This window comes from Chlorocebus sabaeus, chromosome 5, assembly GCF_047675955.1.
Source record: "Chlorocebus sabaeus isolate Y175 chromosome 5, mChlSab1.0.hap1, whole genome shotgun sequence".
Classification (NCBI taxonomy): domain Eukaryota; kingdom Metazoa; phylum Chordata; class Mammalia; order Primates; family Cercopithecidae; genus Chlorocebus; species Chlorocebus sabaeus.
The window spans coordinates 682,524-705,668 of NC_132908.1; the positions used below are offsets into that span (position 1 = coordinate 682,524).

At 63.3% G+C, this 23,145-nt stretch overlaps 2 protein-coding genes and 1 long non-coding RNA gene across 4 annotated transcripts; 1 reads left to right on the forward strand and 2 right to left on the reverse strand.

Annotated features, from left to right (window-relative positions):
• Nucleotides 1-3: 3 nt before the first annotated feature.
• On the reverse strand, nucleotides 4-5,977 carry WDR24 (WD repeat domain 24). Its single transcript, XM_007980567.3, has 9 exons — nucleotides 4,748-5,977; nucleotides 2,954-3,131; nucleotides 2,139-2,811; nucleotides 1,464-1,582; nucleotides 1,265-1,386; nucleotides 1,085-1,189; nucleotides 661-1,001; nucleotides 394-578; nucleotides 4-305 (listed from the first exon to the last, which is right to left on the reverse strand). The coding sequence occupies exons 1-9, from the start codon at nucleotides 5,226-5,228 to the stop codon at nucleotides 137-139; spliced, it is 2,373 nt and encodes a 790-aa protein (XP_007978758.1). The 5' UTR covers nucleotides 5,229-5,977; the 3' UTR covers nucleotides 4-136.
• On the forward strand, nucleotides 5,965-7,937 carry LOC140711639 (uncharacterized). 2 transcript variants are annotated; one of them, XR_012092878.1, is made up of 3 exons: nucleotides 5,965-6,263; nucleotides 6,350-6,445; nucleotides 6,519-7,937. It is a non-coding gene; the product is annotated as an uncharacterized lncRNA (long non-coding RNA). The 2 variants fall into 2 exon arrangements; XR_012092877.1 differs by having other exon boundaries at nucleotides 5,965-6,445.
• An 87-nt stretch (nucleotides 7,938-8,024) lies between these two features.
• Nucleotides 8,025-21,227, reverse strand: FBXL16 (F-box and leucine rich repeat protein 16). Its single transcript, XM_007980612.3, has 6 exons — nucleotides 20,883-21,227; nucleotides 12,586-13,232; nucleotides 10,973-11,481; nucleotides 10,512-10,596; nucleotides 10,151-10,214; nucleotides 8,025-9,911 (listed from the first exon to the last, which is right to left on the reverse strand). The coding sequence occupies exons 2-6, from the start codon at nucleotides 13,216-13,218 to the stop codon at nucleotides 9,763-9,765; spliced, it is 1,440 nt and encodes a 479-aa protein (XP_007978803.1). The 5' UTR covers nucleotides 13,219-13,232; nucleotides 20,883-21,227; the 3' UTR covers nucleotides 8,025-9,762.
• Nucleotides 21,228-23,145: the final 1,918 nt, after the last annotated feature.

Below are 23,145 nucleotides of genomic sequence, written 5' to 3' on the forward strand. Positions count from 1 at the left end.
TGCTGAGAGCCGCTCCACTTCCTTTATTGGGGTCTCAGCCTCCGCCCGTCTCGGGCACAAGACCAGGCGGGGTTCTGCACGCGGTCGGCCGGACAGTCAGGTCCCCAGGCCCCAGGCAAGCCCAGCAGATGCCCCGTCAGGAGTACTCGCAGAGGTGGCCGCAGCCCGCGGGACAGTGGGAGCTGCCTTCCAGCCATTTCATGATGTGCTGCAGGTGGCCGCCGTGGCTGCAGCCCTGGCACCACACAAACAAACCCTTGACCACGTGGTGGCAGACGGCACACATGCTAGCGCAGCGGTGGCACCTGGGGCGGGCAGGAGGGAGGGCGCCTGAGCGGGGGCTCCTGCGCTGCCTGCAGGCCCCTGCCCCACCTCCCAACTCCACTGCCCCACCTGTCGCAGACCCAGCCCCGGCTGCTCATGGGCCGCTTGCAGTGGCTGCAGTTGACGTGCAGGGTGGTGGAGGCCTGGTTGAGGCAGCTGACGGCGCGGCTAGTGCTCAGCTTGACCACCTCGTTGGACACGTTCCAGAGGCGGAAGCGCTGCAGTAGGTCGATGTAGGAAGTGTACCAGTGCTCCTGGAGGAGGGAGCGCCCGGTGGTCAGGATCTGGGTGCCAGGGGCGGCGCTGCAGAGGGGGGAGGCCCCGCCCACCACACACCTGGGTCTGCTCGTCGATGTCCTTGCGCACCCGTTCACCGAGGATAATGAGCACAGACACAGCCATCTGCACGTCGCCCTGCTCGGCGTAGAAATGCAGCATGTCGCGCACCAGCACGCTGAAGAAGTCAGGTGGCAGGCGGCTGTCGTAAAGTGCGTGTGAGACAGACAGGAGCGAGAAAGAGGAGTCCACGGGGGCCAGGGAGGCCACATCCGCCTCGCTGCCGCTCACGTGCGGGGAGTCGGCCTTGTCCTGCAGGTGCTCGGGCCCGGGAGGCGTGTCCACGATCTCGTGGCGCAGTGGAAAGGCCTCTTGCGGCAGCACACACTCAGGCTCCTCGGCTGGGAGGCAGGGACCAGCAGAAGCTCTGAGTCTCTGTCCTCCATTCACCTCTGAACCCCACCCTGCCCAGACCCCCACTCACGGTGCGCGTGTTCTGGATCCAGCAGGTACAGCTCGTCCTCCTCACCCTCCACATCACCCAGCAGGTAGTCGGCAGGTACGTCGCTGCCCTCGGTTTCCTCGTTATCTGCCCGACAATGGGGTGGGCGTTCAGGGTCCTCTGGGACACCCCCACCCCTCTCCCGTCAGCACCCCAGCCTACCCTCGTTGGTGATGAGTGTGGCCGAGGAGTCGAGCAGAACTGTATCGCTCCGTGCATCTCCTTTGCTGCGGTCCAGCCGCGCCTCACTGCCCAACCCTGGGGCCATATCCTTCAGGTTGAAACTGGGGGCAGGAAGGGCCCATGGGTGGGGGGGCTCGAGCAGCCCCAGCCCCTGGGGAGAGCTGCCCCCGGCATCTACCTGTTCATGAGAGGCAGGCCACAGGAGCCACCCTTGCCCACGCTGTGGTTGAGGTTCGCAGTGGGCACCAGGCCAGGGCTGCAGTAGATGATCCGCAGCATGGTCCACGTTTGCGCCACCTAGGGGCGGGCACTGGTCACTTGCGGGCGTCCTGGACACCCAGAACCCCATGCAGGTCCCCCTCTGCCTGGACAGAATCACAAGCCCTCAGCATTCAGCTGTCTCAGGTACCCAATGTCCAGGCCCACCCCAAGTAGGAAAGCTGAGGCTCATGGGAAAGACAAAAATCTCAGGCACTGCCCTAGAGCAGCACAGAGGGAAACAGAACTGGGTGATGGGGACCTGTGGGGCAGCCAGAGATGGGCATGGGAGCGGCAGCTCACAGCTCCACCACTGCTGGTGCGGGGAGAGCTCCAGAAGCAAGAGGGCAGAACAGAGAGCTTCAGTCACACGACTCCCTAGACCACCCCAGAGGACAGTCCAGGGTCTGGCCCACTCTGGAGCCCTGGCCCTGTGTGATCCTCACACCCTCATCGATCGGGGCAAGGGCTGTTGGTGTGACCCGCTGGAATCCATTGCGGAGCTTGAGGTCGGGGGGTGGGCGCAGCTGACAGAGGAACAAGCCCCTGCCCTGAGGTCATGGCCCCGGGGCCCCCAGGCTCAGCACCTACCTACCTGGTTGCGGCCAAGCTCTCGAGCCACCTTTGCGTTGTGGTCACAGAGCTCTGCCAGTGGCCGGCCAGCCAGCGCGTAACGCTCAGCTGTATCTACAAACCAGCGCATGCCACCGCCACCCGGCTCTGTCTCAAAGACGCTGAGAGCGCTGGAGGCCAGGCCTGCGAAGGGCTCGGCAGGGTCCAGCTTGCGCTTAAAGAAGATGGGGTGGCGCCGGTCGCCAGTGTAGGGCTTGCGCCCTGACTCAGCAGCCACTAGGCTTTCCTTGGCGGCAAAGGCCAGGTCCCCGAAGAGGCCGTAGCAGAGGCCCTCGGGGTTGGCGCGCTCAACAGGCTGGCTGGCATCGCGGAACAGGTGCTGGCACAGTGAGCTGTCCTTGGAGCCAGACAGCAGGAAGGAGGGGTCGTGGGGGTGGCGCCAGGCGATTCCCGTAGTGACGTCTCGGTGCTCCTCAAACATGGCAGCTGGCACGAAGGGCCGGCGCACATCCCAGACATAGATGTTGTGGTCCACCATCATGGAGCACGTGGCCAGGTGGTGGCGGCACTCAGGCCGCCACTTGACACGGGCCACTGAGGCGATGGTCTGCACACAGTGCATCTCCTTGGCACGATGTGTGGTCATGTCCCAGACCTTCACCATCTTGTCACGCCCTCCTGTGGCCAACCAGCCCCTGTGGGAAGGCCCACCCAAACCCTCAGTGGCCTTTCCTGTGGAGAGGGGATCCCCCAGCTCTGCTGCTCCGGACTGACTCACAAGTCTGAGGCAGTGAGAGCTTACTGTGAACCTGCTGCCCCCTGCACCCCATGCCACACCTATCCTCGGGGTGCCAGTCGCAGCAGAAGACAGGTCCATTGTGGGCTGTGAACATCCTCTCACACCGGTCAGGACGCCGGATGTCCCAGAGCTGCACGTTGCCATTCTCGAAGGTGGAAGCAAAGGTGAAGTAGTCCCGGACACTGAACTGCACGTCCCGCACGCTCTCAGACTGGCCTGCAGGCAGGGGAGCGATGCAGTGGAGGTGACGCGGCTGGCCCGCGAGGTGCACCCTCAGAGCAGCTGTGGCATGGTGTCACACATCTGCCTGTGGCCCAAAACAGAGGCCCAGAGGGTAGACTGGACATCCCCAAGATCTGCCCAAGAAAGCAGCCACACACAGTCGCCACAAGAGCCTGGGCCCGGGAGCAGGACGCCAGGTGGTTTTTAACACATACTCCCGGGCCTCATTTGCCCTAGATTCTGCATCCTGCATCGGTCCCTGAGCAAAGCTGTGGTGCATCCTCAGGATGCAGCAGCTGAGCACTGGGCGAGCAGGAACCCACCCAGCCGTAACCCACCCCACGGCCCTGTGGGAGGCCCGAGCAGGAACCTGCCCGGCCATAACCCACCCCACGGCCCTGTGGGAGGCCCGAGCAGGAACCTGCCTGGCCATAACCCACCCCACGGCCCTGTGGGAGGCCCGACCGGCCATAACCCACCCCACGGCCCTGTGGGAGGCCCGAGCAGGAACCTGCCCGGCCAGAACCCACCCCACGGCCCTGTGGGAGGCGCAAGGAGGTGTTGACGAGGGTGCCCCAGTCTCGGCCCAGTCCCTTCACCTGGAGCTGGAACTGCCTGGTCCGCCCCAAAGGACTGGATGAGTCAGGGTCCAGGTCCACCCTAGGGCACCACCACACCAAGAGACTGCGAGGGCGGTGCCCAACCTTCCTCTAGGGCCCTCCAGGGGAGGCAGCTCAAGATGTCTCTTTTTTGTGAGATGGAGTGTCCCTCTGTCGCCCAGGCTGGACGGCAGTGGCACGATCTTGGCTCACTGCAGTCTCCGCCTCCCGGGTTCAAGCGATTCTCCTGCCCCAGCCTCACGAGTAGCTAGGATTATAGGCGCGTGCCACCAGGCCTGGCTAATTTTTTGTTTTGTATTTTTAGTAGAGACGGGGTTTCACCGTGTTAGCCAGGATGGTCTCAATCTCCTGACCTCATGATCGGCCCGCCTCGGCCTCCCAAAGTGCTGGGATTACAGGCGTGAGCCACCGCGCCCGGCCAGGATCTGTCTAAAGTGGCCCGTAAATTCTCTGAGTCCCTTGAGGGCTCCGCCTTGTGCTTCATACCTAGTCTCCTCCAGGTGAACAAGGGAGAGCTGGTTCAGATCAGCCATCAGGGAGCTGGGCCTGTTAGGAAAAGGGCCCCGGGGCACTGGACAGCAAACCCACCTCCTCTGCCTCCCTGGGTCAGGAAACCTGGAATTCCTGGTGGACCTCCTGCTATGAGGCGGCCTCTGCAGCTCCGAGGTGAGGGAAGAGAGTCATGCAGTGGCTCTCTGCTCATCACCGGGGCTGGCTGGGAGACTGCTGGGGCTCTGCCCTCCCTTACCCCACAGTTAGCCTCAATTTCTGTTGGTCTCATCTCTTGCCTCTTCCCACTTCACTGCCCTGGCTCACATGCAGTCCAGCCCAACCTGCCCCAACCCTCCCGTGCTGATTCCCTTTCCCCCTGAGAAAGCACTCTGAGTGATCCTGAGGGCCTCTGATGCACGGAGCCCTTCTCCGCCTGCATGGACAGGCTGGGCACTGGCAGAGATGCCCACCTGCCCTGACCCGCCTCTGTGGCCTCACCCGAGAAGGTGCTGACAGAGTCCTTTCTGCGGAGGTCAAAGCACTTCATGAAGCCATCCTGGGAGCCACTGAGCAGCACGTGGGCTTCAGTGGGGTGGAAGCACACTTTGTTCACCGTGCGCTTGTGTTCTGTGAACAGCTGGTCCTGCTTGTTGCGGGACGGCCGGCCCAGGTTCCACGTGACCACCACACCATTGGTGGCTGCTGTGGCCAGCAGGTTCTCATCCATCTGGTGCCACACCACGTCAGCGCAGCTCAGATTAAGTGAAGGCTTACGCCCCACACGCAGGTTCAGCTTCTCCACGAACTGTTCCTCTTCGATGGCATAGATCTTGAAGATGCTACGGCCTGCCACGACCACCTGGGCTGCGTCACGGCACACACTGATGGCATTGGCGGGAGCATCCAGGTGGCAATGCATGGTGCGACCCGTCAGCACGCTGCCACCAAGGGCTGTGGTCACACGGGACATCTTCTCCATGGCTGCACAGGTGATGAGGTCAGGAGTTAGGAGGTCAGTGAGGTGGGCTGGTCTGGTCAGCCTGGGTGGGTCATCAGTTCAGACCTTCCACCCAGGTTGGGACCCCAGAACTGCTTGGGCCCGGGCTGGTCAGCCTTAGTGAGCCAGTCCAGGGCTGTCTATCAACCGATCAGCCTGACAGGCTCAAATTCACTGGAGTCCGTCCGTCCAGTCCATCACCCTGGCTGAGCGGTGAGGGGGCGCCCTAGCTTCCCTTAGGCCTGTCAGTTTCATGTCCAATTTCCATGGAAGACCCTAGCTGGACATTCCCGGCCCAGGCCACCTCTCGGTCCCCCTATCAGCCAGATCCGGGTCAGTCAATCCCAGCAGGGGAGCGAGGAAACTCCCGCCGTCCGCACTGTCAGCCCTGGGGGCCTCCGAGGGCGGCGGGGCTCTAGGGAGGAACAAAAAAGGGGAGGGAACAGAGGGCTAGAACAGTCAGGCATCAGACGCGAGAAGGGCCCAGAGGGACCTCAAGGACCGAGCTACTCAAGGAGCTCGAGGTGTCTGGCGGGACCGGAGGCAGGAGAGAAGCCGGCGACCCGGAGAACAGGGTTCCTGGGAGCGGTGCAGAGGTTCCCCGGCGCAGTGGCGCGGGGGAGCGGACGCTGCGGGACGAGAACCAGAGGTCCCGGGCCGCCGTTCTCGCCGCGCGAACCCCAATCTTTTACTAAAAGCGCACGGCTATCCGGAACCGCCGCGCCGGAAGACGCTGTCTTTCCCGCCCCTCGCCGGAAGTGGTCCTTTCTTACCCTCCCCTCTCAGGTAGTGGGAACAGACTCTCGCCCCACACCACGAAAGTTCCGGGTCAGGAAGCTGCGTTGGCTGAGGCCGGGAGAGGCCCAGGACTGGAGCCTGCGGGCCGCCCTGAGCGTCGCCATTGCGCTTCGGTGCTGTGCTTGTGTGTTGTGTATTTATTTAAACGGAGTCTCGCTCAGTCGCCCAGGCTGGAGGACAGTGGCGGGACCTCGGCTCACTGCAAGCTCCACCTCCCAGGTTCAAGCGATTCTCCTGCCTCAGCCTCCCGAGTAGCTGGCACTACAGGCGCCCAGCACCATGCCCGGCTAATTTTGTATTTTTAGTAGAGACGGGGTTTCACCATGTTGGCCAGGCTGCTCTCAAACTCCTGAACTCAAGCGATCCTCTGGCTTCAGCCTCCCAAACTGCTGAGATTGCAGGTGTGAGCCACCGCGCCTGGTCTGTGTTTTTTAAGTCTCAATTTCAGTATGTTAATACCATCTCCTATTCCAGTCCCCAGGTTCATCATGACGTCTGGTCATCCCTCGACAGGTTCTGAGCTTCCCCTCCTTCCTCACTCCTGGGACCTCAGGAGCAGCCTCCCAGCAGCTTTCCTGGGTCCGTGGTTCCCCTCTGATCTGAAACCCGCACGGAAGTCAGGTACCAGGTCTTCTGCCTGAGGCCTCTGGCAGCTCCCACTCTGCTGTGAATGAACCCCCAACCCCTGGCCTCTGCCTTCCCTGTGTACCTCCAGCCACAGCAGCTTCCACCCCCATTCCCAGCTCACAAGCCCTTTCCTGTCTCGGGGACATTGCACATGCGATGCCTCCTCCACAGAGAGGACCTCCCTGACCACTGTCCTAATGGGCCTTTCCATACTGTGGCCTCCACGGCACTTGTCACCACCCATTCGTTTGTTTACTGGTTGTTGGTCACATACGAGTGTGAATTCCACCAGGGCAGGAAATCACATTCTGGCTCAGTCCCCACCGAATGCTCAGTGCCTGACACACCTGTTCAACCAGTTGCCCTCTTTCTTTTTTCAAAACGTTTTGAAATGGAGTTTTGCTCTTGTTGCCCAGGCTGGAGTGCAGTGGTGCGATCTTGGCTCACCGCAACCTCCGGCTCCCGGGTTCAAGCGATTCTCCTGCCTCAGCTTCCTGAGTAGCTGGGATTACAGGCATGCGCCACCATGCTGGGCTAATTTTGTATTTTTAGTAGAGACGGGGCTTGTCTATGTTGCTCAGGCTGGTCTCAAACTCCCGACCTCAGGTGATCCACCCGCCTTGGCCTCCCAAAGTGCTAGAATTACAGGTGTGAGCCACCGTGCCCAGTATCTTTTTAAAATTTTTTGAGACGGAGTTTTGCAGTTTCACCCAGGTTGGAGTGAGGTGGCGCAATCTGAGCTCACAGCAACCTCCACCCCCTGGGTTCAAGTGATTCTGCTTCAGGCTCCGTAGTAGCTGGGATTACAGGCAACCACCACCACGCCCGGTTAATTTTTTGTATATTTAGTAGAGACAGGGTTTCACCATGTTGGCCAGGCTGGTCTCGAACTCCTGACCTCAGGTGATCCACCCCCGCCCTTTGGCCTCCCTAAGTGCTAGGATTACAGGCGTGAGCCACCATGCCCAGCCTCAGTTACCCTCTTTCGACCTTCCTCCCCTGGGTGTGAGACATTGTCTGCTATTGGTGCATTGTGTAATCTTTTGCGACATCCTTGTCCCTGCCCGTTACTCTGTGCATAGAATAGGGCTCATTTCTGCTTCTCTGGAAGGGTGGGCTAGAGTCTAGATATTTTGGAGGGAATATTATGTGTAGTGACTTTAGTGTCGTCTCTGCCTTCCGTGTAGTCACTGCTGCTTCCATTCTACCACATTGGCATCCAGCCTCTACCCCTTTGTTGCAAGAAAGAATAAATCTGATAAGAGGTACAGGAGAATCCCGAGACCTGGGATGCCCAGGGCAGATATGCCATCCTACACTGTGGTCTGGTGACCTAAAAACAACTCAGACACATATTTTTACAATTTTTTTAATATATATTTTTATAAACAGGTCACGTGATAAAATAGCACAAGAAACACTTACCAAATATAAGGTTATATCTTCCGCATATACAGGAGAATGAGGTCGCTATGTACAATAAGAAAATGTTTTAGGGGTTGGTTGGTTTTGTTTTCCTCTGTCCCCTTAATTTTTCCTCCTACAGTCGTTGGAAATATCACAGCTTCAGTTGCATTAATACTTTGGGCAAATGGACAGCTGCCCCTCCCCACTAGGGGTTGTGGGGAGGAGGGGCTGGAGAAACTGGCTCCTGACCACTCAGCCCTGGAGCTTCCTGGGGCTGGAAAATCTTTGGGCTGTTGATCTGTTTCTGATTCAACAGCATCTCTCTCTCTCTTTCTCTCTCTCTCTCACTCTTTCTCTCTCACTCTCTGGCTCTCTGGAAACTGGTTACTCTCTTCCAACCAGATAGGGAGTGTCCCAAGATTGGGTGTGGGCGCTGTATCTCCTGGGGCTTAAGGTTGGGATGGGAAGGGGCCCCAGCCCCCTCCTCAGCGACGGCTGAGGTTTGCCAGCATCCCCCAGGACTTCCAAATGTCTCGGGCCGACAGAGCACGGTCAGAGCCCATTTGGGCAGGCAGAAGTTTGGGAAGCTGGGGAGGAGTGAAGTGGGGGGGAGGCTAGAAAGGAGCCCTCCCTCCTCGGGGTGTCTAGGGTGTGCTGGCCACTGGAAGATTGGAGTCGCTGACCCAGTGCTGACCCGGACCCTTGGCTGGGTCCACTCTGCAGACTCCACCTGAGGAGATCGCCCAGGGTGAAGCGCGGTGCCCAGGCCTGAACTGAGCCCGGCTGGGTGCAGGAGCTGAGGTGTGGGGTTGGCCCAGGCCTGAGGGTGGCTCCAGCTTGGAGGCTTGCAAGGTGCCTGTGCCACCCCTGGGTTGAGGCCGACCGGAGTCAGCTGGGATAATGTTAATGACTCCAAGTGATCGCCAGCCCTTCTGCCCTCTCCCTGCCCAATTCTGTCTCAGCCTGGCCAGGGACCAAGGCTGGGTTAGGGGGCGGACAGGGGTCTGCCCCACACAGCGGCAATGAGGAAAGGAGGCCACGTGGGTCAGGCTGGATGGGTGAGGAGGTGTGGGTGGGGCTTGGGCTCTCGGCGGCGGGCCATGGCTTTGGCGGTGGCCTGTTTCCCCTGACACCCCTCGGAGGGCTCCAGACATGGTGCGGTGGAAGATGCAGGAAGCCCGTAGGACTCTTCCGGGCCCCTGTGTCCTGGGGGACCCAGCCCCCTCAATTCCCCTGGGCCCTGCCCGGGATGGGGGGACAGTGGGGAAACAGAGCGGGTGTGGCGGGGAAGGCGGTAAGGACAGTCTGGAGAGCTCAAAGCGCCCCCCAAGGACCGAGCCCCGCCCCCCAAGCGGGCGGGCGAGCGAGTGATGGCGGCGGCTGTGGCTGTGGCGTGGCGGAGGGCGGCGTGCAGTGCGGGCACGAGGGGCATGCACAAAGTCCCCGAGTGTGCGTGCGTGCGTGGGGCGGACCCACCCGCCGCCCCCCTGCCCGGGGCGGGGCCGGGAGGGCGGAGGGGCCGAAGGCCGGGGCGGGGCTTTCCCTCGGTTCGCCCCGCCTCCCGCGCTAGGCCGGGGGCGCGGGGACTTCCCCGAGCGCAAGGCGGGAAGAGGGGGCTCGGTGGGGCCCCGCGCCCCCGCCCAGGTCATGGCCGGGTTCCCGCGACCAGGGCGGGGGCCCCGCGCTACTCAATAACGAGGCAGCGGGGCAGGTGCTGCGAGAAGTACTTGAAGAGCTCGGGGGTGGCCCCGGGGCAGTTGGTGAGTTCCAGCTCCTCCAGCTCCTGCAGCTGCACCAAGCCCGACAGCCCGGTGGTGGTGAGCAGCGGGCAGCCTGCGGCGGGGTTAGAGGGCGGCTCAGTGCGCAGGACCCAGGGCTTGGGCGGGGAAGGCGGGGACGGCGGGGTCATGGGGCGGCCCAGTGCCCGCGTCTCCCTCCTCCTCCGCCTCGGTCCCGGGACGGTGTGTCCGCGCCGGGCGTGAGTTTGCACCAGGACCGGGCAGGCTGGGCGGGCGGACTAGGTGGGGGTGGGTGGTCACTGCTCAGCGTCAGAGTAGAAACGGGGGTCTCACCTGCCAGAGACAGGAGGCGCAAACTTCCCAGGGCCAGGAGGTGCTTCAGCCCGAAGTCCTGCACCTGTCGGGCGTGGAGGTGCGACTTAACGATTTCCGCTCGCACCGAGGCGGAGGGCACCCTGGGGTCCATGGAGGGCTAGGCGGGTTCAAGCCCGGGGTTCCTCAGTCATCCCGGAGCCGGGAGGCAGCTGGGAAGTGCTGGTGGGGGCCGCCGGGGACCCCTGGGTTCCGCTTAGGTCGGCTGCTGGATAGGGGAGGGGCCCCAGACTTTCCCAGGATCTGAGTGGGTCCGGGAGCTCTCCCCGCGCCCCCACCTCCCCGCCGATTCCCCAATCCCGGGGTGTTTGAGAGCCGGTACCTGGCAGCACCATCGCAGGTAGAGGCTGCGGAGGGACGACATGGTGGACAGATAGCTGAGGCCAGTGTCCGTGATGCGTACACACCTGTGGTTGCACCAGAGGGGACCCCCTCCTTCAAATCACCTGGCCCGGGCCCTCCCTCGTCTTCCTGGGAGTGCCCCTGGCGTGAATCCCTTCCTGCCCCACCTGGAGCAGCCACAGGCCCCTCCTCGATCCCACCCACCGGGAAGGACAAGGGGCCAACCCGTGCTACGGTTCTCCCGCTCCCCAGGCGCTCTGCCTCCGAGGGCTCTGCCCGCCGCGCCACAGCCTCGGCCCCACCAGAACCCCCTCCCCCTGCCCCGCCTCTCCCCGTGCAGCCCGGCCCGCCGCGGCCCCGCCCCACCCCCCTCCCCCCCGCCCCACCCCCCCCTCCCCCCGCCCTGTGCTGCCCCGCCCGGCGCGGCCCCGGGGCGCGCACCTGTCGAGCACAAGCTCCTCCAGGCGGTGCAGGTCGCAAGCCACGTACTCCAGCGCCATGTCGGTGATGCGTGGGCACCATGAGAGGTCAAGGCTGCGCAGCTTGCGCAGGTTCTCGGCCACGAGCTCCACGCCGTCGTCAGTGACCTTGGAGCAGCCAGAGAGGCTGAGCGCGGTGAGGTTGGGCAGGCTGTGCACCACGTTGACCACACCGTGGTTGGTGATCTCCCAGCAGGAGAGCAGGCGCAGTGTGTGCGTGCTGTGGCCCTGGCGCGCCGTGAAGTAGGCCAGCGCCGTGTCCGTCACATGGTAGGCCTGCAGGCTCAGCTCCGCCAGGTTGGGCAGCAGCTGCGAGATGGCCGCGATGGCGTCGTCGGCCACGTTGATGCAGTCACTCACGCTCAGCGAGGTGATGCGCGCGCTCAGGCTGGACCACAGCCCGGCCTCGGTGAAGTCGTTGCAGCCCGACAGCTCCAGACGCACCACGCCCTGCATCTGTTCAAGCATAACCTGCAGGCGGGCGGGCGCCGGGTCAGCGGGGTGCCGGGCCTGGGCTCCCCGCCCCCAGCTCAGTGCGTTCCTGCCGGCAGCTAGCGCCAGAGGATTGCAGGAGAAGGGGTGGAGCTCGCAGGGAGGAGGCAGTGGTCCTGGGTAGGGTGTAAACATGCAGGGAGCTGAACCCTGAAAACACTTGGCAGTGTGTGAGGAGGTGGGGCATCGGGACGAGAGCCCAGGGCCTGGCAGAGCAGGTGCCAGGGGCGTTGGCACCAATGTTACAATTAAACTACAGGCCCAGCTGCCAGGCGGCTCCTCTGACCTCTGCTCCTGGGAGATCCTTTCCCAGCTGCTCCTCAGCTTCCCCCAGCATCCTCCCCACCCTGCATTTATTTTATTTATTTATGCATTCATTTTGAGATAGTCTTACACTGTTGCCCAGGTTCCAGGCTGGAGTGCAGTGGCATGATCTCAGCTCACTGCACCCTCGGCCTCCCGGGTTCAAGCAATTCTCTTGCCTCAGTGTCCTCCCAAGTAGCTGGGACTACAGGTGCCCGCCACCAGGCCTGGCTAATTTTTGCATTTTAAATAGAAACAGAGTTTCACCATGTTGACCAGGCTGGTCTCCAACTTCTGACCTCCTGACCTCAAGTAAGCGGCCCGCCTTGGCCTCCCATAGTGCTGGGATGACAGGCATGAGCCACCGGGCCTGGGCCCTGCATTTAATTGACTGCTCTGCTGCTGCCATCTTGAATATCTTGATTGTCTTTGAGCAAGGGACGCACATTTTCCCTTTGCTTGAGGTCCCCTGGTAGTCAGTCCTGCTTTCCCCCACCCCAAAGCCACCATCCTCTCCAGCCCGTTGCTGCTGCCTGGCCCTGTCCCCCAGCACTGTCCCCCTCACCCCAGCCTGGGTGCACACCCCCCCACCCCAAAGCCACCATCCTCTCCAGCCACCACAGGGTTGCTGCTGCCCAGCCCTGCCTCCCAGCCCTGTCCCCCTCACCCCAGCCTGGGCACACGCCCCCAACCCCAAAGCCACCATCCTCTCCGGCCCCCACAGGGTTGCTGCTGCCCGACCCTGCCCCCAGCCCTGTCCCCCTGCAGCCTGGCGCACACCTCGAGGCCTGCGTCCGTGATGGTGGAGCGCTTGAGGCTCATGGCTTTGACACCCTTCTTGGAGAGCGCATAGTTGTCAATGAACTCACAGATGTCCAGGTCGGAGACGCCAACCAGGCAGAAGCCCTCGAAGCCTCTTGCAGCAAAGCCCTGCAGGTTCACGAACTCCTTCTCGCCACCAGGTAGCACATTGTAGAGCTCCTTGGCGTGCAGCACCGGCGTGAGGCCTGCCCAGAACTTGGGCTGGTAAAGCACGCGCCGCCAGGCCTTGCACACCTGGGCCAGCACACACTTCTCGCAGGCCGAGAAATACCAGAAGAGCCCATTGAGGATCTTCTCGTCCGTGGCCAGTGGCGGCCGCTCCGCTGGGGGCCCAGGTGCCAAGGCTGAGGCTGGTCCACCTGCCAGGGGGCACGGGCCCCCAGCCAGGGCAGCCCGGGGCAGCGGAGCAGCCAGGCTGGGTGGTGGGAGGGTGGGCGGGGGTGGTGGCTGGCAGGGACGGTTCTTGGTGGCTGGCGTGCCCTTGGTGATGCTGGCCGCACCCAGGCCGTTGGGCTGGCCTGGCAGCTTCACCAGACCATTTCGAGGCAAGCATGGAGGCTTGGGGTCGCCGTCGATGCCCGGGCTCGACATCTTCCTGGCACGCTCTGTGGATGAGGGCCAGTAAGGGGAGTGAGTCTATTGCTGAGTCTGGAAGGCCGGGGTTGGGGACAGGTGCATTGGGGCTCCTTCCCTCCCTGGGTGTCCCCACAGTGCTCCAGAACCACCAGACAGAGAGCGTGGGAGTGCCTGCCTCTCCCTCCCTGACTGTGAGCGGCAACAGGAAGCTGACCATGGCCACTCACGGCACTCACTGGGCACCTACAGTATGCACTGAGCTCAACTTTCATTGCCCATTGCCCATGGACACCTTTTCTTTTCTTTCTCTCTCTCTTTCTTTTCTTTTCTTTTCTTTTCTTTTTTTTTTTTTTGAAACAGTTTCTTGTTGCCTGGAATGCAGACTGGAGTACAGAGAGGTGATCTTGGCTCGCTGCAACCCCTCCGCCTCACAGGTTCAAGTGATTCTCCTGCCTCAGCCGCCTTAGTAGCTGGAACTACAGGCGCCTGCCACCACCCCTGGCTAATTTTGTATTTTTAGTAGAGAAGGGGTTTCTCCATGTTGGTCAGGCTGGTCTCAAACTCATGACCTCAAGTGATCCACCTACCTTGGCCTCCCAAAATCCTGGGATTACGGGCATGAGCCACTGCTTTTAACCAGACACCTTTTTGTCTGCCCAGTGAGGCCAAGAAACACCAACACTTTTTGGCACTTAGGTACCATGATGCCCATTTTACAGAGAAGAAAATGGAGGTGGACCTGGTAAGGCCAGGACTGCCCTCTTCACCTCTTCTGCTGTGCTGTCCACTGTCAGTACCCACCAGGCCCACCCCTCTGGGCAGGCTTGGGGAACTGAAGGGAAGGGTCTGGAATGGACTCTGGCCCCTCCCCTGCAGGGTGACTGTGCAGCTCTCAGGAGGTACTCTGGTGTTGGCTCTGTAGCCAACCTCCACGCGCACAGGAGCTTCCCTGGCTCAGAATCTACTCAAGGAGCTGGGTGCACTGGCTGATGCCTGTAATCCTGCACTTCGGGAGGCTGAGGCAGGTGGATTACAAGGTCAGGAGTTTGAGACCAGCCTGGCCAGCATGGTGAAACCCTGTCTCTACTAAAAATACAAAAATTAGCCAGGCTTGGTGGCAGGCTCCTGTAGTCCAGCTACTTGGGAGTCTGAGGCTGGAGAATCACTTGAGCCCTGGAGGCGGAGGTTGCAGTGAGCTGAGATCACGCCATTGCACTCCAGCCTGGGCAACAGAGTTAGACTTTGTCTCAAAAAAAGAAAAAAAAGAATCAATGCCAAGAAAGGGTAGGCATCTTCCCAGGGTTTGCCATGGTGCCAGCATGGTTAGCCCTGGACACAAGCTGTCACTTTAACCTCCCCAATGGGGATGATGCTGTGATAACCATACCCACTGCACAGATGAGGAAACTGAGGCCAAGGCCGGGCAAACTGCCTGCCCGAGGTCATGGCCAGATAAGTGGTGAAGCCAATGTTCGGGCGAGCTGGCTGCGAAGGCCATGTGGAGGGTATCTTCAGGCCAGTGACATCCACCCACAGGGTGGGGTGGGACCAGTCCTGGGCACCCTCCACAGGCCTCCAGTCTGTGAGTGGGGTGGCAGGGGGCACTGCCCACAGCCACGGAGTGAAGGAGAGGTGGGACCCTCACGGTGTTACCATCTGCTCCGCAGTCCGGATCTCCTGCCGCCCCCACCCCAGCATCCGGGGAGGAGGTTAGAGCCCCTGGGGTCACAGCCCTGGACTTGAAATGGGCCCCACCCTGGCTCTGTGGTCTTGGCAAGCCACTTCCCTTCTCTGAGCCTCAATTTCCTCACCCTGAAGCCTGGAGAGGTGACGGTACTACTGCCTTGGGGCATTGCAATGTGAATGAGCTCAGTGCATGGCTCATAGCAAGGGCTGGGAGAGTGACGTCTGAGCCCCGCGGCCACACTGCAAGGCAAAGCAAGATTCATCTTTCTGGGTCTTAGGTGACCCCAGGACTAAGCCTGGAGCCTCATGCAGGTCCTGCCGCAAAATCTCACAGGAGGGGCCAAAGCCACTCCCAGCCCACCCTGCCCCCTCCTGCCACGGCCTCGCTGGGAGGTCTCTTGGAGCCACCAAGGGGGTGTCCGAGAGTCTCTCAGAAGATTCCAAGGCTTGGGGTGGGCCCTGGAATACTCTCGGGAAGAGGACGGCTCACATCTTTTTTGCCGAGTATCTCTTCTGGGTCTACAGGGCCTGGTCAGCTCCACCACAGAGAGTGCTGGGGTCTGGGATGGCACTGCAACCCCAAGGCCGGCAGCCCATTCCCCATAATCTGGTCAGGGCAGAAGGGAGGGAGGGAGGCCGTGGGAGGTCCTGCCCTGCTCTTCCCAGAACCAGGCCCCCGCACTGGCTTCCAAGCCCCAGACAGGGCCAGCCTTGCCACCGGCCCACATCTGGGGAGGGGTGCAGACCGGGGCCAGGACCAGGAGTCTCACCAGAACATGTGGCCCTTGTGGCTGAGAACCCAGCTTTGGGTTTAAAGTCCTTCCTGCCCTGATGGCAGGAGCCCCAGCCCCACCCTCTGTACCATCTCCCTCTCCCCAAAGGTGTCATTCAGGTCCTGGGAAGTGGGGCCAGGCCCTCCACAGAGGAGGCACCCACAGCCGGTGACCCCCGTCATGTGTTCATGATAAGGCTCAGCCTCCCAGAGGCTGACGCCATCACAACGTTTACAAGGGCCCGCCGGGGTCACACATGTTCCGACCTCACGGCCGCCCTTAGGGGTGGGGGTGTCGCTGCCTCAGGTTTCGGGTAAAGAATACGAGGCTCTGAGGAGTAATTTGCCCCCGGTGTCCGGGGAGGCCTGGCGCGGGGCTGCCTTGGTTCCCTCCCAGAGCAGGGGAGAGGGGACATCGAAGGATGCCTGCGCCCGAGGGGGCAGCACCAGGCCCACGGCCACCCCGACTCCAGAGCGGGAGGCAGCCCCAGCCTAAATATGATCCGTGCCCCCAGATCCGGGAGCGCCGACTTCACCGCCAGGGACGCCTGGGCCTCCGCAGACCCCGCCGGTCGGCGCGTCACCCGCGCCAGCACCATGGACAGCGTCCGCCCCCGCCGCGCGCTCAGGGCCAGGCCCAAGCCGGCTTCACCGCGGACAGCGGCAGGGTCGGGGCAGCCCCGCAATCCCCGCTCAGCAGGGAGGGGCCCCGGGGGCGGGCAGTGGGGGAGAAGCCGAGAACGATCTGGAGGAGGCGGCGGGGGCGGTGCCAGGGTAGGAATAATCCCGGAGCAGTGCCGATTTAGGTTGAAAACGCTCCCAGTCATGGGCCTGCACGTGGAGCGCCGGGGCTGGGGGGGCCTGGGGGAGGCATTTGCAGGGCTCCTTTCCCGCCCCGCTAGGGAGCTCACGTTTCCTGGCGCCCACAGTCCTGTCCCTACCTCCAGGCCTCAGGGTCGAGATGGAGAAATCAAGCCACACTTTGAGAGCCCACAGGAGGGAGGGGACAGGTTGAGGAGCGGCTGTCCGGGTATGGGTCCGGGCCTGGCTGCCCTCATCCACACCCACACCACAGCCAGAAGACGTTGCTCTGCCTGGGGTCAGCCCTCGACCCGTGCGCTTGGTGGCAGCTGCGTCCCTGCACAGGCGGCCCCGCTGCCCCCCAATCTCGCGTCCGTGTTCCTGCCGGCCCCCGCTGCTCCTCACACTCCCGGCTTGACTGACTCAGCCCGAGAATCTCCCACCCTGTAGCTCAAAAATGCAAACAGCCACACACTTTGGCCCAGGCATGGGCGCTGTGGGAGAAAGCCAAGCTCCCAGTGGAGACTGGGGTCTTTCTGCTGGTTAAGCGAGAAGTCCCTGGGGGCTCAGACAAGGACCCTCTGCCTGGCCCTGGCCCCACCCACCCAGCCAGACGGTCACCAAGGAGCAGGTTCCCATGGCTCCCAGAGCCCCCTTTCCTGCTGGTGACTGTGAGAGCCCTCATTCCACCCAAAGGGGCTCGGACGACCTGCATGGGCTGCTAGGGACTACCTCTCCCTTTAGGGACAAGCACCCCGAGTGCTAATACGGGAAGAGACTTGCTAAAAAGGTGGCCATGCCTGCACCATCCTCAGCCTCAGTCCTGGGGTGCTGGCTCAGCTTGAAGTGGAAGTCTGTTGAGGCTCCTGGGCTCACCCCAGGGGAAAGAGAGGTTACCCTACCTCAGCTGTTTTGTCCTCAGCAGCCTGAGCCTGGCCTGGGAGCTGCTGGGGAGAGGTGACCGTGGCCTCTATGTCCTCCCCAGGGGATGCAGTGTGAAGCGGGTGGCCAGAGTGAGCCTAGAGAGCACAGTGGGGCCCGGGTGCTCCTGGGAGGACCCCACATGTAAGGCGTCCAGGCTGACCATTCCCAAATGGTCATGCTGGGACCCCACAAGAGCTGCCTCTTCTGCGAAGCAAGTCACTGAGCCCTGAGACCTCAGCTCCTGCCCCTTCCCAGCCCTGATGCCACAGCCCAGTCATGCCATTCCCCCTCCCCTGCCCCTCTGCTTGGGCAAACGCCATTCCCCCTGCTTGCCTGGCAGGGTTTCCCTGCCTTAGCCCTGCAAGCTCTTCTCCTCCATCCCTCAGCTCCTGGTGTGAGGTGGCCCCTGCCTCCTGCTCCAGGACCCCCAGCTCTTGAGAAAGCGCCTCCAGGGTCTCACAACCCCACGGGTCATCACCACCGTCCATCTGGTGCCTCTCCTCCTGGCCTGAGGACTCTTGAGGACGGACGACACCAATGTGCATAGCCTCTGCATGTTTGCGGAATTAATGAATGAGGAATTCGGCCCCACTAGCTCAGTCATGCAGAAAGGGGTGCAGCTGCCAGGGCCCCCGGAGGGCTGATGGAGGATTGCTCAAATGTAGGAGGAGGCCAGTCAGTGGAGAAGGCATAGCTAGGAAAATTAATCCAGATTGTGCCAGGGCAGTGTCCATGGGGAGAGTGGCCTCTGGGGTTGGGATTAGGTTGGTACCTGAGTCACTGAGAGGGCTCCCAAGACCCCGGGGCTGGGGTGGGCCTTGGAATAAACAGAGCCTTCAGATGAGGAGAGCCCATCTCCTTTTCAGCTGGCTCCCTCCTCAGGAGCTGCAGGGCTGAGGAAGCGGCTGCCTGTCCTCCACCATCTGGCCCAAGCCAAGAGAGGGAAGGGGGCTCTCCTGCCCCGCTCTCTCCGGCACCACACGCGCCCCTCCTCCGACTGACCGGAGCCCTTCGTTCACACACTGCCTAACCAGGACTGGGGAAGCAGAGCTTGCAAAGGGATTTTCCAGAAGTTACATAGAGCTACGATTGGCTCCAAGAGCCCCGGGGCTGGCTGATTCCATGTACCTGGGCCCTGGCCAGGCGCACCTCACAGGGTCCTCGCTCTGCCCTGTTCTGCCTCATGGGGTCTCGATGCCTTCCTGCTGGGCCCCGGGCTGGTGGTCTCTCCAAGCACTGCCCTCGTCCTGCAGGGTCCCTGCCACAGCGCTGAGTTCCTTGTAGAGGCTGCACACTGCGTGCCCACCCCTGGGACATCCTTTTGGACGCATGCCTGGAAAACCTCCTCACCCCTCAGCGCCCCCAGTTTGAAGGTCTCTTCCCCCATCTCTGGTGCCCCCATCTCTGTGAGCATCAGACCAGGGCACAGCCTAACCAAATACTCGGCCCTCATAGAACCTCAGGGACCATCGAGGCCTGCCCACGGAGGGCCTTGGAGTTGCGCAGGGCCCTGGTGGCCAGAAAAAACGCACATCGGGCTCCATCTGCAGCGGCAGCCCCAGAGACTAGGGTGACAGCTGGGGTGGCTGGGGATTGGGGACAGGGTGCAGGCTGACACATTCCGTGGCAGCCCCGTGACGCAGGCACACCCGTGTCCCTGCCACTTGGCACGTGGCACAGCGGCAGAGCTCCTCTCCCGCCCCCAGCTTGAGATGCTTCTGGGGGTGCACCAGGGGCTCTGGGGAGGGGCACCATGGCCCAGCAGGCACGTGGCCTCGAAAGAGACCCGTGTTGCTGCCCCAGCAGACTAAGGACCCATGGTCAAGCCCAGGGCAGCTGAGCCTTGCAGGCTGGACACCCTGGGGAGTGGGTGCTGGGATCCAGGCCTCATCTCAGCCCCTGCTCGGGAGAGCGTGAGCACTCTCAGAGGTGAGGCCTGGGCCCCTAGTGCCTGAGGCCCGAACCCACACACGGCAGCCGCTTTGGCCGTTGGTTCCTCCTGCACCACTGGTGGGGAAGGCTCAGGTCACCTGCTCACCCACAGAGCTCCCTTCACTGCCACCCAGTCATGGGAGGCACAGCAGTGGGTGCCCACACGCAAGGAGATGGGGTCTTTGGGTGGCTGAGCAGTGCCACCCATTAGGGTGGGACATCCCTAATCCCCGGCAACACAGGGCTTCCTGGGTCCATGTATGGCTGGTTCAAGGGCCCCGTTCCTCCCACCCACAAAGCCGTCTGTGTCCTTCTCAGCAGTGGGAGTCGGACTCATTCAGCTGCCCTGGAAGTGGGTGTGAGCTGGAGGCGGTGAGTCCATCAATGAAGGGGCTGAACTCATGGGTCTGGCCCCAGGTGAGGGGCGGTTGGGGTGGCAGGGGGCAGGGAGTGGGGCAAGTGAGTCCTAGGGTCGCCCCACACAGCCATGTTTGCAGCTGGGCCTTGAATTTCCCTCCCCTCCAGGCGGCTCCAGGTCCAGCCCTGTGTCCATCTCTGGCCAGGCCAGCCAGGTTCCTCCAGGCCTCTGCCCTGGCCTGAGAGATGCAAAACCCCTCAGTCTCCTGGCCTCACCCAAACCTTCTGCTCCGAGGCTGCTGTCCAGCACCACGCCGAGGGAGTGGGCTGGGAGAGGGCCCTGTGTCCAGCTGCGCGCCAGGGAGGCCTGAGCTGCCCCTGGCCATTGGGCCCTCGGATGCATGGGTGTGGGGGAAGGGCCTGAAGGAAGAGGCAGGTGAGGTGGCCTCCGCCATCTGCTCCTCCTGCGGAGGGCAGGCTGCCCGAGCAGAGCCTGGAGCCTGAGAAGGGCCTGGAGTGGCCGCTGGGCCGTAGGTTCCTGAGGCGGCCACCGCAGCCCTCTCTCCTTCTGGGGTGATGAGTGGGGAAACCTCTCCACCCACCTAATCCCCAGGAGAACACAGGACCCCTCCCCAGCAGGTTTCCCTTCTGAGGCCCTCCAACCTTGGCCAAGGCCCGGTCCCGCCTCCAGAACCAGCAAAGTGCCAGCCTCCCTCCACCCTCCTCCTCCCGAGGGCGGCAGCTCAGTGCAGGCCTCGGGTCCAGAAGCAGCCCAGAAGCAGCCCGGGGAGGGCCGGCCCGCAGGCCGCACAGCCACGCGCCCCCCCTGCAGTTTAACGGCCCCTGGCCTGTCACTTAGGTCCGAGGGCGCCCTCTGAGCCCACCAGGCGGGGTGAGGGCCGGGGGCCTACAATTCCTCCTTTCCGTGGCCCAGGTGGCACCGATCCTTAGCCCCGGCCGAGTGGCCGGTGGGGAGCGGGCCTCTTCCAGGCCAGGGGCCGGGTCGCGGGGCTGCGGGAAGGCCAGGCAGGGACGGAGGCCCAGCGGCCGCGGGGGAGGTGGGGAAGGGGCTGCCGTTACATAAGCCCTTACCCGGAGGCGGCGGCGCGGCCCCCACCCCTACCCCGCCCCCTCCTCATTGTGGCCGCCGCGGAGGTGCGGCCTGGCCCCCTCCCCGCCCCGCAGCCCGGCCGCACGCGCACCTTACCTCGGCCCGGGCTCCTGGCTCATGCCACGTTGTCTGCCGGGCGACCTCCCGTCATGGGGAGCCCGGCATGGGCGTCGGCGCGCGCGGGGGCCGCCGGGGTGCTGGACTGGCCGGCAGGGCCCGGCCGCGCCCTGCGCCCCGCGCCCCGCGTCCCGGCCGGGCCGGGCCCCCTTGGCCGCGCACGGAAAGGAGCTCCCCGGTGGGAGAGGATCGGCCGCCCCAAGCCTCCCACCGGGGAGGCTGAGGCTGTGCCCAGATAAATAAGGCCGCTTTGCAGGGAACCAGGCGGGCGCCTCCTCCTCCCCTCGCCCTCCCCGCGCTCCTCCGCGGCCGCCGCCGGCGCCGCGCGCGGCCCCCGCCCGGCCCCAAACGCCGCGCCCTGGCGCGCTCCCGGCGTGGGGAGCCAATCCGGGTTCGCGAGCCCAGGCGGGGGCGCCGATAATGCCGAGCCCCGCCCCCGCCCCGCCCCGGCCCCCGCGCGCGGCGCGCTCCCGGCACGGCGTCCACAAGCACGCGGCAGGCCCGGCACGCGCCCCCGCCCCCCTCGCCGCGGGCACCCGCTCAATAACAAACCCGGGCGCGCGGCGGGCGGGCGGGGAGGGCGCGGGAGGCGGAAGGGAGGGCGAGGGGAGGCGGGAGAGCGGGCGCCGGCGGGTGGCCCAGGGGTCCGGGGTCCTATGGGAACGGGGGCGGCACCGCGCGTCCCTGCCCTTGGCCACCACCTGGGGAGGCGAGGAAGGTGAGACCCGGCCCAGAGGAGACAGGGTGGTCAGACCCCCATCTCTGGACCCTCCCGCCCAGCCCGCGGCCAGGGCCCTTCACAGCCCTCACACCCCCCCGTGCACCTGCTGCGTGCCCGGCCAGAAGCCCCTCATTGGAGACCCTGGCACACCCGCAGAGCGCGAAAACAAGTGATTGCACGGATCATTTCAGATAGTGACAGTGAAAGCATCCGAGGGCTTGCGGTGGTGACTTCTGACGGGGGCGGGGGCGTCCTGAGGGTGCCCCACTGGAGCTGAGACCCCCACGGTCCGAGGGAGGGATGGCTCGGGAATGGGTGTGCAAAGATCCGAGCAGCCTGGCAAGTTCCCTCGGGAATAAACTGGAGGCTGAAGGCGGCGGCCGCTGAAGGCGGCGGCCGCTGCAGCCCAGGCAGGGGTGGGGCGTGCTGGGTAAGGTGGAGGACTCGGTGGGAACCGCTGGAGACCCAGACGCCCCAGCAGGCTCAGGGCAGGAGAACGGAGGCCAATCCTGGGGGTCTCCTGGGAGCAGGGTCGGGGGAGGGAGCGGGTGTGGGGAGAGCAGAGGGGGTCTGCATCGGGGAAGAGCTGCAGGCCTGAATGGGGTTCCTGAGAGTATCTGAACAAGAGTGAAACCAGCTGCTGTTCCCAGCGTCCTGATGGGAAGCCCGACCGGAGGGGCCGGTGTGAGACCTGGGGGCAGCGGGAAGGAGGGTCAGACTGACGGCATCCTGGCTGGGTCCCGGGATGGGGCTGGTTCTGTGCGTGCTGTGGGGTGCCACTGGGTCTACCTGGGGTGAGCGCAGCTCTTCTGCGTGTCTTGCCCCGTACCTGGGTACTGACCAAAGAAGGTGCCCGGAGTGGGGCAGACAGGACGAACCTCGTGAAGACCGTTGGGGCAACAGGGGAGGGTCCGTCCAACCTATCCAGGAGTCTCCAGTGCGTGGGTCTGGCTGGCCTTCCGGCAGCAACTTCCACCTGGCTGAGAGCAGGCGTGGACCGCTCCTGGTAGGAAGGTTTCACCTCATGCTTGGGGCTCTCACCCCACAGCAGGTGCCAGAGTCTCAGGCAGAGAACAAGCTGTGCTTGTGTTGAGTCCCAGCTGGGGCGGGGGCTGGACACACCCCAACTGCATAGGGTGAGTGTGGGGGTCAGGCATTTGGGTCATGCAACCCTGGCGAGGCCCAAGAAGCCAGCCCTACCTTTGCGGAATCTAAGCAGGAGAGAATGCGTGGAAGATCATCACAGAAAGGCTGACCGTGCTCCTTCAAAGCTGTGAACCCACCTACCCTCCACCTGTCACCAGCCATGACCCACCTACCCTCCACCTGTCACCAGCCGTGACCCACCTACCCTCCACCTGTGTCACCAGCCGTGACCCACCTACCCTCCACCTGTCACCAGCCGTGACCCACCTACCCTCCACCTCTGTCACCAGCCGTGACCCACCTACCCTCCACCTGTCACCAGCCGTGACCCACCTACCCTCCACCTGTCACCAGCCGTGACCCACCTACCCTCCA